The following is a 13,572-nucleotide window of genomic DNA, read 5'->3' as shown; positions in this document are numbered from 1 at the left end:
GTCGGATTTGGCAGGATCTTGGTTTTTGGCAATGAATTGAGGCATGAAAGTGAAGGAGACCTCTTTCCATCCTTTGGAATGGGCGACTCTATAAGAGATGGCGTGTAACTCCCCTACTCTCTTGGAAGATGCCAGGGCTAGCAGAAAAACTGTCTTCAAGGTGAGGTCCTTCAGATGTGCCTCTCGGAGGGGTTCAGGACTAATGCCATATCCCACGGAGGAGAACTGATTTCCCTGGGGGGGGGGGCATGATCTTTGAAGTGCCTGGAGAGCATGGAAATTTCCGGTGAAAGGGCTGGGTCCATTCCCTTCAGAGAAAACACCTGATTTGGAGCTGCCCTATAGCCTTGTACTGCCGAGAGGGAGATCTTCTTGGACTTCCTGGGGAAGTGGAAGAAGGAGGCGATCTCAGGAATGGTGGCTTGATGTGGGACTATCTTCCTGGAGTGGCACCATTCTGCAAAGGCATTCCATTTCCCTTGATAAAGGTTAGCTGAGGAAGAGCGAATAGGAGCGGACATATCCTCCGCCACTTCTCTGGGAAAACCCTTCTTTAGGAGGATCCGGACCATAGTCTGAACGCGTGAAGATTGAGTGCTGAAGGGTTCTTGTGCCAAGCCCCGTTGATGGGTTGATGTAGAAGATCTGGTCTTCCCTGAAGGGCCAGAGGCTCTTCTACTGCTAGATCGAGGGCGTCTGGAAACCATGGGGCTTCGGGCCACCAAGGAGCGATCAAAGTCATCCGAAGGTTGGATGCGTTTCTTGCTCTCTGGAGTACCTTGTGGAGCAAGGGAAACGGTGGGAAAGCGTAGGTGTCCAGGTTGTCCCAACTTTGCAGAAGAGCGTCTTCTCCTGCTGCCAGAGGATCCGGGAGAGGGCTGAAATATATTGGGAGTTGGTGATTCCATCTCGTGGCGAAAAGGTCCACTAGAGGGGAGCCCCATTTGCTGAGGATGAAGTTCGCTACTTCTTGATGGAGGGACCATTCTGTGCTGATTATCTGATTCTTCCTGCTGAGGTGGTCCGCCCAGACATTCCTCTTCCCTGGGATGTAGCGGGCTTTGAGTGACACTTGGAGATTCTCGGCTAGGTTGAGGATGTCCATCGTCAGAAGGCATAGTTCCTGGGAGACTGTGCCACCTTGCTTGTTCAGGTAGGCTACTACCGAGTAATTGTCCGACATTATGCCCACTACTTTCCCCGAGACTTGATCCTTAAAGTGACGGAGAGCCAGGAGTACTGTTTCAACTCTAGCCAGTTGATATGGGCTGTCCGCTCGACTGTGGACCAGGAACCGCTGATGTGATCGTCGTTGAGGTGGGTTCCCCAGCCCTCCTTGGAGGCATCGGAGAACAGGAGGACTTCGGGGGGAGATGGGCCGAGGGGCATCCCCACGAGCAGGTTGCACGGGTCCTTCCACCAGAGAAGAGACTCCTTGATTTCTTCGGTGAGGGAGATGTGTTGTAGGGGTTCTCCCTCTTGCGGGGCCCACTGAAACTTGAGGAGCCACTGTAGCGGTCGCATTCTTTGTCTGCTCCTGGGGATTGGTCTCTCTACGGAGGCCATATGGCCCAGGAGGATTTGGCATTGTTTCGCCGTCAGGAACCTGGTCGATAGTGCCTGTCCAACTAGGGAAGTGAGATTCTGGATCCTCTTTTCTACTGGGAAGGACTTCATTAGGGAGGAGTCCAGGACCATACCCAGGTACGTGACTCTCTGTCTTGGTAAGAAATCTGACTTCTCCGGGTTGACTACGGTGCCCAATTTCCGGACGAAGGTTAGGACCATTCTCAGGTGTTCTTGGCATAGCTGGGCGGAATGTGCAAGGATCAGCCAGTCGTCCAGGTAACGGAGTAGGCGAATTCCCCTGGAGTGGGACCACGCTGAAACGAGTTTGAACACTCTGGTGAAGACTTGGGGTGCTGTGGAAAGTCCGAAGCATAGGCAGGTGAACTGGAAAGTGTTGCCCCTGTGGACGATTCTGAGGAATTTCCTGGAGGAGTGATGCACTGGTATTTGGAAATAGGCATCTTGGAGGTCCAGCGACACCATGAAGTCCCCTTCCCTGATAGACGCCCTTACGGACTCTGGGGTGTCCATTCGGACCTTCGTCAGGGAAAGGAACTTGTTGAGTGTAGACAAATCGATGACTGGTCTCCACCCCCCTGTTGTCTTTTCTACTAGGAATAGCCTGAGTAGAACCCTGGGTCCGGAGTCGAGACTTCTTCTAAAGCTCCTTTCTGGAGCAGAACGAAGATTTCCTCCGCTAGGGGCCGCCCGCGAGCCGAGTCTGGGTGGTAGCTGCTGACTTGGATGGGATAGGGAGAGAGGTTTGGGACAGTGTGAAAGGGAAGACGATAGCCTGCCTTGATGACTTGTAGGGTCCAGTCTTCCGCCCCGGCCTCTTCCCATGCTCTCCAGTAGAGGGAGAGGCAACCCCCCTATCTTGTGCGGACGGGCTGGCGAATTCCTAGAATTTTCTTGGGGGGGGGGGGAGTCCGGAGCCTCTATGTTTGCGTCTAGGTTCTCTAGTCGGAAAGGGGCGGGGCTTTTCTGTCTACATTTTCGACTTGGAGTGGAGGGGTGGCCTTTCTTCTTTCTTCGAGTGAGGAAACGGCTATATTTGCGTCTGAGGGGTCCTCGGGGCTGATAGGGAGGGGTTGGCCTTGGTCTCGAGGTAGGGACGGCTACTCTCTCGATGGCTCTGTTATGCATCAGTTGGTTTTTGTTTGTGATTGCTGAATCCACCATGTCCGGGGGAATCAGCATACGGGTTAGAAGGGGGACCCTCTTCAATGGAGCATAAATTTCTCTGAGGAGGGAATCACTGGGGTCTCCTAGGATGGTGTCTCTCCTGCGTGACTCGATGTTGGCCCAAGACGTTGAGAGGCAGGCCGCTTGATGCTTCAGGGCTCTGCTCGAGCTTTCCAATAGAGCCTGGAGGTTGCATTCCTCCTGGGGTTGCAGCTCGGGTAAAAACTCCTTTACTGAAGCCAAGACGCGTTCCAGCCAGGAGTTCACCGCGAGAGAGCCAGGCCCTGAACGAGGTCCCTGGATTCTCTGCCGGAAAGGATGACGTTTCTTCTGAGCAGGGAATCCACGTCCGCTTTGACAAGCTCTGGTAACCGAGCCGGGATCAAGGCTTCTTTAAGGTTTGTCCCTGATGGGATGTAGAAGCGTTTTTGCTGTTCCACTGGAACAGAGCGCCAGCGCGGTTTCTCGGTTGTCCGGTTTGCGAGTGCGTCAAAGGCCTGGTTCATGGCTCTTACCGTCTATGTACTCCATGGGAGTTGGATTGGAGGTGGTTTTGTTGTTTGAGAATTGCCCGTCCTGAAGATTTCCGACTCGAACGTGGCTTCCTCTTCTTGTGGAGGGCTCAGTTGATTAGCTCTCCTAACTTTAGAGAGGATCTCTGAGAAGGAGGGTTTAACAACCATCGGGGATTCCGACTGGGAATCCTGCGAAGTTTGGTAACTTGCCCTCTCATCCCCGGTGCTGTGGACGTCGTCGTCGTCGTAGCTGGAGTCTGTCCGGTCAGCGAGAAACACCGCGTCTTCATCCTCGTCCCTGATCGGTTCGGGGGGGTGTTGGGTTTCCGATCAGCTGGAACATGTTCTAGGGGGGGGGGGTGCTCTTGTGGGCGTTGAATCCTTGCGAACTTCGAAGTTCATCAGGAACTTTTCCTGAGTTGCCCGGATGAATTCGCGTTGTTCATCCATCATCTGTTCTCTCATTGTGTTAAAGAGGGAATAGATAGTGGGGAGAAGTTCCTGTAAATGCCCGCTTGGAGAGTCGCGATTAGGTTCAGATGGTCCGGGGGACCCTAAGGAGAGGCTCTCTCTTCTGGTAGAGGTGGGTTTATCCGCAAGTAACGTGCGCGTAGGCCCACCTCTGTCCTCGTGATCAAAGGGCATGGAAAGGTCTCCGTTGATCACCCGTCTCTTCCTAGGATGGGTTTTATGCGTACTGCGGGATTCCTGCGTAGAAGAGGCTGAGGGGCTCTTTGTCTTCGAACCCGGTTCTTTGTCCGTGTCGGCGTCGAGTTTCCGGGATGGGTCGAGGGCAAGCCGCAAACGACCTCATCCGGGAAAAATCTCGTACAGGAGCGGTAGCTAGAGGTGGCCGGAGGCGCATGTCCGTCTACGCTAACCGTCCTGGTTAAGGAATAGAGGACAACTTGGCCTGAGAATGACTCGAGGTGGAAGTTGTACAACTTTCCTGTCTACTACGCTTTGGAGGGAGAGAATTGCTCGTCTCCTCTGAAGCCGTAGTCTGCCTTCTCTTGTTTTTTGGGGGGTGAAGGTGGAAGCCATTTCCTATACTTGCGCACCTTTTTCCCTGCATGCACTTTCCTGTGAACATGAAAGTACACGGACCACTGACTATCATCCCACTGAATGCACGTCTCACACGAGGATGAAGGTGAACACCTGAGAGCTCTACACTAGATACACCAAATGTGAGGATCCGCTTGGGCTGGCGGTAAGGGGGTGAGACAAGGGTATCTCCCTTCGGCGAAGGCACACAACCTATCTTGAACAACAACAATACTGGAACCAGATTCCATACTTACAGTGAAGGGTAGGATACCCGGTGGCGGTTAGGGGAATAATACAGGAAAAGGAGAGGGCAATCAAGAAATTCCAGGACACAGGATGGCGTAGGGAAACCTCGATGAAATTGAAGGACGACTAACTCCTTAGCGTCCTGGGAGTGAGCTGGCGACAATCGAAGCGGGTTGCTTGATTTTCGGCACACAACGTAAATATTGAACCGTTGATTAATTAACGGTTCGCTGCCGTGCTAATAAGGGTTTTTGACTGAAAATCGGTCCAATAAGGGGGAAACCGATAAAAACTAAATAGGTATAGTAGAGAGATGTTGACTCGTTGACTACCGCGAAGAAAATGAAGTATAGTGTGCGAGACTTGTGGTGGAGGGCAAGGGTCCCCCTTGCCCCAATAGGGCCCCTTACTGAGGATAAGCGTTGCCCAGACCCACAGAGTGAGGATTTTAATTTAGCGGTAGAAATATTTGCGCTACGCGAAGTATCCTAATGTAAGGAGTACCGAAGAGTTTGTATTCTTCGGAACAAAGCCTAGTTTAAGTTTCCTATTTTCATATGGTTTTTCAGTTGACAGGTTCACGAAAAAGTAAAACTACAATGACGCATATTCTTTGTTTTCACTGCATTCCACTGGTTTCGCATTTTTGGCAACTTCAATAAAGTTCTTACCTTCATAAAGTTTATATATAATGTCCTGTAGATTGCTTGACATGTTTCTGGTATTGCAGCACTTAATGCTTGGGGGGAAATTATTGTTGAAAACTTTATATCTTCATAGCTTCTTCCTGTTGCTAAAAACCTGAGAGTTGCAGTAAGCGCACATGGGGACTAATGGCTTTTCTCATACAAGTATCTTGCTTCTCTATGAGAGGTGCAACTAGTGACAGGAGGTTCCGATACCTTTCTTCATCCATACGTAGATAGTTAAACCAGTCATTCGACTCCAGCCGTAGTTCTGACAGCAGATTTATATGTGAAAACTGATCCCTCTGTAAAATCCATTGTTTACACCACTTTCTTTTCAATTTCTTCTAGTCTAGTTTTCTTTTTCTTGCTATTAATGTCACAGCCAAACCAGCTAGGAGGTCTTCCTTGGTTGTATACTTGCTCCCGTTAACCTGAACCAAAGCTAACTGAACTGTTTACACAGACTTGTCTGAATAGTGTGGAGGCAAAACCTGTGGGCAGATTTATTTGTTCAGATTTGGTCTGTGCAGACAAGTCTGATTGAAAGTCTGTGCGTTTGTAGTGCCCTTTATAGCAAGTCGCGAGTCGCGTTCACTCCAGGACACGACATCTCTAAGCAGCAGTCCTCTCCAAGCTTCAAGTTCCCCTTCGCTCTCAGACTACGACCTTCCTTTCGAGCTTAGTGTTCATTAAAAACCCGAGTGCCTTAGTGTTATTGTGAGTTTCATTTCCCTGGCTTGTCTGAACCATATCACGACAGGGGATGCGTGGTAGTATACCCTTTGCCGTCTAGGCTACGACGTCACACATACCCAACTAATCACCGTTCGTAAATAAGACACGCACATTACCAAGGTCTAAGTAAACAGGTCTAACCGCTGGAGCAGTTCTGCGCAGCTTCTGACGTCAATTGGATGCGTCCATTTTCTCTTTGTGATACACTGAAGAAAACTGTGAAACGCCAAGGAAGACAGGAACTATAATATTTTATATATATATATATTATATATTCATATATATAGACAGAAACTATGATATTTTATATATATTTATATATATATTTTATATAATATTTGTCAGAATATAACTAATTGAGTGGAGCGGTGCGAGCGAAGGCGACGTCATTTTCGAACGACGGACCAACTTCAACTGACAGCTATAGGACCCGCTAACCCCACTTTGAACAGCCAGGTGACGTTCACGGGCTCGCTGCGCCAACTCCCTCGAAATTCGGTCGGAAGTGGTTAGACCTTATATTCTTAGATCTTGCACATTACAACGCTAAATTTCTGATATACGTCGCTAGTCGATATATTTTTATATACTGGCCATCGTTATAAATATGATGGCCAGTACAAATAACGTTCATATTGAGTATCAAAGCTAAAAAAAAAAAAAATCCTGAGTAATGGTATGAGTATTCATCTCAAAGAGCGAGTGGACGTTCGTGAATTCGAGTACTAGCGTTGGTAATTGGATTCTTCAACTTTCCTCGGATTCGTGGGATCCGAATTCAGTACTCTGATGAAAAAATAATGCCCATAATAAGGAACATTACCAACACGTCGTCTCTCACTTTTATTTTTTTCTCCACCAATTCCATGTCATATTTCTCTGTCTCTTTAGGTTATTTCCTCTCACCGGTTACTTCTTTCCGATTCGTGTTTTCATACATCCAAGATAATATTATCGCCAAAGACCTTTGATTATAGTTTACAAGGATCATATACGTGTTAAAATGCTTATCAATGTCATATTTATTACTTAATCATGCCAAATATGAATGAATTGATTGGTTATAACTATAAGAAAAAGAAAGTCATATCACTTTATGAAAGTTTCGATTTGCTGGCAGAAATGGGAGCTTTCGCAGTCAGGCTCGTAGATTCCTATTAGAGCTAGAATTTTCAATTGTCTCGGAATTAATGAGGCAGAGGGGTGACTTAGCTAATTTGGAAACCTATATTTAAAAAAAGATACGCCATAAATATTTGCATAAATGTATTTAGAATTAAAAACATGACTCATAATGTTACAATTTTTACTTACTGGTATGTGATAAGGCTTTGTTAATTTAATTATAAGGTAAAACTAAAAATAGGTACTTATTTTTTAATTGTTTTTACTGAAGTAACTATGAGCACTAAAAATAAGAGGATATCGATTTGGGTTTGTGCATTCTATCTGAGAGTGTTGAAAAATAATGGATATCACTGTCACGTCCTGTATATATGGATAATCAATGAGCTAAAAAATTACAACAGTGGTGGCGGACGTACGAAGTTAATAACAGTTTTGTAAAATATATCCTCTTAGATCTGCTGGGAGCTATTTTCAAACAAATATGACTAATTATACGTGTGCCGTGGCAATCTGAACTTCAGATTCAAGAAAAAATAAGAGGGAGACAAAGTTTATCGTATCGAAAAAATTAAGTTTTCGATGTAAAATTATATTTTCGATACATTACATGGATTTGCCTATTGCTTGGTGCATTCAAATGAAAGTATATATCAGTATACGTCCATTGAAGTCGATAGAAAATGACAAATTGTTTGGCTTGATACAATTATAGGCTGTTTTACGAATATCATCTGTGATTATAAATAGAGGCTCAAACAATGTCATATGCCGTTTGCAATCATGAAATTAATTGACTTAAATTTCAGACACAATAATGTACAACGATACACCTCTGTAAGCTTATAAAACTTGCCCAAAAAAGTATTTATTTTCCGGCAAGAATTACAAGATCTGGCGGTGTCTGGTATTAACTTGCTCACTGCGAAAGCTCTATTCACAAACCAACTGCAAGAACCAGTTATTTGCAATAAACATGGCGATAAGACTAGGTACCTGGTACGCAAATGTGGGGAGAAGGGTATTTCCACTCTTCGCAAGAAATGTTATTAGAATTGAACCACCCAAGGTAATTTCCTTAACAGAAAGGTAGAATAGTATGTCATTAATATTCTTCATTTATTATTTTATAGAGAAGCAGGTGTCGGCAAGTGTTAGACCTACTTATAACTTAGCTGCTACCAATATGGTGCTATAGTATAGGCAGAAATAGGTATTAAGGCATTTACAGTGGACGAATGTCTGAAGTGTAAAGGGTTCAGCTTACCTGGCAGGGCCATAATATTTCAGCAGTATGTTTCAACAACAGGACGTAATTATTTACTGAACTGGCTGATAGAGCGTACCCTTAAATCCTAATTAGTCTATTTGCCATTTGGCATAGAAGACTACCTTGGGTATACGGCTGCTGTATTTTCTAGATAGTAGAAATTGTTTGTTGATTGTGGGGTGTTTGAGATGTTAAGTAGATTCAGCTGAAGAGTTCATCTCCTAAAGCAATAATGAGTTTGCTCTTAAATTGTACAAGTGATTGGGCTTCTACGTGAGATGTAAATGTTCAGTGTCTGGCTACTCGATGTGAAAAGAATTTTCTGCAGACTAGTGCTAATTTGATGTGCTGAGGATGAGTTTTGTATTGGTGATCTCTTGTGATAGGATGAGGAGAGGAGTAGGATGTTTATGGGATGGATGGGAGAAAGACCATGAACATTTTTGTAGCACAAAATGATATAATTCCTAAATAGTCTGCTTTTGATGGAGAAGAGATTTATTGTTAAATGTTCAGAGTAAGGTAAGTCACCAAAACCAGTCACCTACTTGGTCCTATGCTGGACTGACTCCAGCTGATACGTGTCACCCACAAATCCAAGATTCCAAACTGTTGAGGCAAAGTCCAAGGTACGCTGTTTAACCAAAATGAAGAGAGTGGTCATGAATTGTAGGGAGTGGCACAATGTAGATTTGAGCAGATTGATGGTAACAACTTCAGCCTTGTGCACAGTATATGACTATATCTGATGTGTTTATGGAATCTGAGCTGGGAGTCAACAATTAGACCAAGATCTTTGTGAGCAGTCTTTGGAGTGATGGGAGAGTTATCCAAGAAGTAAACACTTGTTAACTCAATGAGTAATACAGCAAATTTAAAGTCCCAGGATGTAGGTGTGGCAGACAGGGTGTTGATAGCTTCCTGCAAGGTTGGGCCTGGGGATAAATTAGCCAGGTGAGGATTTAGCAGAAAAGTGGTGATACAACTTTAGGTCATCGGCAAAGAGTATATATTTGTAGGATAAACTAGCTCCAAGGTGGTTGACAAAGGTCAGGAACAGAAAAAGGACCCAGGACAGAACCCTATAACACTCCACTGGGGACAGGCTTAGGAGTATTTTTTTTTTAGAAGTGCACACCTATTAGAAAATTGGTATTATTTTAGTTGTACACAGCTACATGATATATCATATGGCACTAGAAAATTAAATACGTAAAGTATAATACATGAACGTCATATGCAATTTTCTTGGCAGAAAAAAAGAACTTGCTCCAAGCAAATTTACTAACGAACAAAGCCACTAGGATACAGTATGGATGCCATGCCAGTCCAGTCATTATCAGATGACAGCTTTCACGTTGTGGACTGGGTGTTCTCCAACTCCAGGTGACATTAATAAGCACTGTTACAAAGACAATAGGGCTTCCTTGGACTTTATGAGAGAACATGGGTTTCTGCTGTTGTTTGTTAATTGCCCAAGGTACAGTAATAATCAGGCCATTAACATCTGTGACGATGACAACGGCCCGGATGATCTTGAGAATTTGAGGTGCTGAATTACTAAATGTAGGTTGGTTAGGTTAGAATAGACTAATTCAGCCCTGTGTAACCTGCGGCCCTTTCTCCTAAAAATAGATAAGCTATAGTGCGGCCCTCAGAGAGGGAGAGAGAGAGAGTGTTACCAACTAAAGCCCACCGAAAGTTTGACTAAATTCATATTCTTGTGTACAATTTTCACCATATTTTTTCTATTTCATTCACAAAGGTACAGATTTTAATTATATCAGAACAGAAAAATAACTTATTACTTGAAATTTTTAATTATTAGATTGAGTGGTCCTTGGCTGTCTTTCATTTGCTAATTAATGGTCAGGAAAATGTCTGTTTGATAATTCTTATGTTAATGATCCCAGTTGACCAATATTAAGTAATTATTTATGTTTGTACATTATAATAATAAGGTACGAGCCTTTCATTTGCTCATTTATAGTAAGGAAAATACATTTGTTTTGGACAATTCTTATTTTTGTGATCCCAGTTTTGAATAAAATCACTAACAAACTAATTGTCTATCTTTATCAGTATAATCTAACACAATACGTCTTCGATTGAAGTAAATAACATGAAATAGTAAGGTTATGTGGCCCTCCATACCAACAGAGTCGTGACTAGTGGCCCTTTGGGAAAATAGGTTGCACACCCTTGGACTAATTTATCATCCTTTCATTTCTTCAACCTCAGCACCCATCAAAACAAACATGGCGTATCATTCAACCGCTGCAACTTCATTTGTTAGAAATAGGTTCTAGCAACTTTTTTTGTTATTGATTTCTGCCAAGAAAATAGCAGATTACATTGATCTGTTATAATTTACAAAATTAACAATTAATTTTCTATTTTACTATTTTACTATTAGAATTTTGGTGGGAATAGGGTCATTATTTGTATGTGTATATAGGGATGCTGTGCTGCATTGATATACCTAATGCCTTGTTTGATTTCAGATGCTTTGCTCTTCTATGACTGAAGATAAGCCCAATTTTCCTGGGTCACGTTCACAATGGACAGAAAAGCTAGAATTTGTTCAACCAGATTTATACGATGGAATCCCTGTCTATAGGGTCATGGATCGCAATAGTGATGTCATAAACCCAGATCATGATCCACAGGTTGGTTTGGTGATTGGTATAGAATAGTTTGGATGATCTAAAACATTCCCCTTTCCTGTGGATTTACCTTTGCAAGATTCAATCTGTAGGATGAGAGAAGTATATGAGAGGTACAAAAAAAGGGGAAGTAAAGCATAAGATAAAGGAGGCAAAGAGGAGAGTAGATGTGAAATGGGATAAGAGTACATACATACATATACCAAAGGCTTTTTCCCCCTTACATGGGGGGTAGCCAAAAAGAAAAAAGCATAGAAATCACTCCCACCCATTTCATTTCCCATATATTCCACTCCCCTCCACCCCCTCCCTCCCTCCTATCTTGGCACCTCCTGGATGACGGGTCATCCCTGCATCTTGTCCACTGCCCTGGGTCAGAAGCAGTGTCGCAAGACACAGCACATCCAGAGCAAGGCCGCTTCATAAAATTCGGCGACCCCCCCTCTCCGTCCCCTTATGCAGAAAAGGAGAAGACGGGGAGAAATCCCTTCAGGCTGCGTCAAATTTTTTCTCATACATACTTCCTCACCCCCCATCCCCCACCCACTCCCCCTCATGCATCACAGCCTCATCTATACACAACCCTTCTCCATTCACCCCTATCTTCTGTCCTCTCCTGTCCTTCCTCTACAGACATTCCTTTCTTTTGTAAAGCCCCTTTCACCCCATCCATCCATCTCGTCCTAGGACGCCCCCTCATATTCACTCTTCCACCTCTGCCCTCCACACTTCTTTTACTAATCTTTCTTCACTCATTATTTACATGTGTCCAAACCATCCTAATACTCTTTCATCAACCCTATCTCCCAGTTCCCTTTTCACCCCTGTTCTCCTCCTCACCTCATTTCTCACTCTATCCAGACTAGTAACCCCTATCATACTTCTTAGACATTTCATCTCAAACACGTTCAAACTCCTTCTCTCTTCCTGTCTCATGTTCCATGTTTCTGCCCCGTACATTGGTGTTGGCACAATCACTCCTTCATATAACCTGCTCTTAGCCTCCATTCCCAGATGTCTATTTCTCATTACACTTTTTAATCCACCAAGGCATTTACTCGCTTCTCTCAATCTACATTCTACCTCCACCCCCACTCCTCCCTTTCCTGTCACATTCGCACTCAAGTATCTAAAACTATTCACTTCCTCCAGTTTCTCACCCTTAATGCTCACTTCCAGCCTACTGTCACTCTCTCCCCTTGTACATCTCATCACCTTACTTTTGCCCACATTTATCTTCAGCTTCCTTCTTTCACACACCTTCTCAAACTCTGTCACTAACTTCCTCAATCCCTCCTCTGATCCTACTACAAGCACAGTGTTTTCAGCAAACAACAGCTAGCTCACCGCCCACTTTTCTCCATTTTCTCTAATCATCTCCAACCCCTGACCCACTATCCTTGCATTCACCTCTCGCACCACGCTATCCATGTAAAGATTGAACAGCCAGGGTGACAAAACACATTCCTGACGAAGTCCCACCTTTACCTCAAACCATTCACTCTCTCCATTTCTAATCCTAACGCAAGCTCTACTACTCTCGTAAAAACTCTTGACTGCACTTAACAGCTTTCCTCCTATCCCATATATCTGCAATACCTCCCATAGAGCCTTCCTGTCTACCCTGTTATAAGCCTTTTCCAGATCCATATAACAGAAAATTTTGAAAGTAATAAAAAGATATTATGGAAGGAAATTAATATAGGAAGGGGAGGCAAATCAAATAGAGAAGAAAAGGTAAAAGGTGCAGATGGAGAGATGATAATGGAAGAGACAGCAGTCAGAGGAAAATGGGCAGAATATTTTAGGGAGTTGCTAAATGTGAAGAGGATAGGGAGGGAAAAGTAGTTGCATTAGAAAACAATAAGAAAATGACTGATGAATGAGGAAAATGGAGGAGAAATAAGGAAAGATGAGGTGAAAGCAGTTATTAAAATGATGAGAGCAGGTAAGAATAAGACAGCTGGGTTAGATGGGTGTCATGTGGAGTGTCTTAAAAAGGTAGGTATAATGATGGTGGACTGCTCGGTGAGGTTTAAAGTTTGTCAAAAAAAAAAAGAGGGTAGAGTGCCAGAGGACTGGAGGAGTGCCTGAATAGTTCTGCTTTACAAGGGAAAAGGATAAGTGTGAGTGAAGTAGTTTCAGAGGCATCAGTTTATTGAGTGTAGTTGGGAAGGCTTATTGGAGGGTTTTGATTGAGAGGATTAGGAGAGGAACAATGTCGATTTGGGACAGGGAGGGGTTGCATTTATCAGATTTTTGTGGTAAGGCAGATATCTGAGAAAGCTTTAGGAAAAGGTTAGGATTTTTTTGGGCCTATATGGATTTGGAAAAGGCTTATGGCAGTGTAGAAAGGATGGCACTGTGGGAGGTATTGCAGATATATGGGATTGGAGGAAAGCTGTCAAGAGCAGTTAAGAGTTTTTACAAGAGTAGTAGAGCCAGTGTTAGAATTAGAAATGGAGAGTGAGTGGTTTGAAGTAAAGGTGGCACTTGGTGTTATGTTGCCTTGGCTGTTAATT

At 44.1% G+C, this 13,572-nt stretch overlaps 1 protein-coding gene across 1 annotated transcript in view; it reads left to right on the top strand.

The window, feature by feature from the left end:
- Positions 1 to 8,025: 8,025 nt before the first annotated feature.
- The window catches only part of LOC143041777 (2-oxoisovalerate dehydrogenase subunit alpha, mitochondrial-like), a 138,563-nt gene continuing 133,016 nt past the window's right edge, over positions 8,026 to 13,572 (top strand). Inside the window, exons 1-2 of the mRNA XM_076213827.1 lie at positions 8,026 to 8,183; positions 10,889 to 11,053. Of these exons, the coding sequence (XP_076069942.1) occupies positions 8,091 to 8,183; positions 10,889 to 11,053 (258 nt within the window). The 5' untranslated portion in view covers positions 8,026 to 8,090. The remainder of the gene's footprint in view (positions 8,184 to 10,888; positions 11,054 to 13,572) is intronic.

Source organism: Oratosquilla oratoria, chromosome 32 (genome assembly GCF_046742065.1).
Source record: "Oratosquilla oratoria isolate Oo_2021 chromosome 32, ASM4674206v1, whole genome shotgun sequence".
NCBI classification, from domain to species: domain Eukaryota; kingdom Metazoa; phylum Arthropoda; class Malacostraca; order Stomatopoda; family Squillidae; genus Oratosquilla; species Oratosquilla oratoria.
Note: the sequence above shows the minus strand (reverse complement) of the source record. Positions and strands in the feature narration are given on the sequence as shown.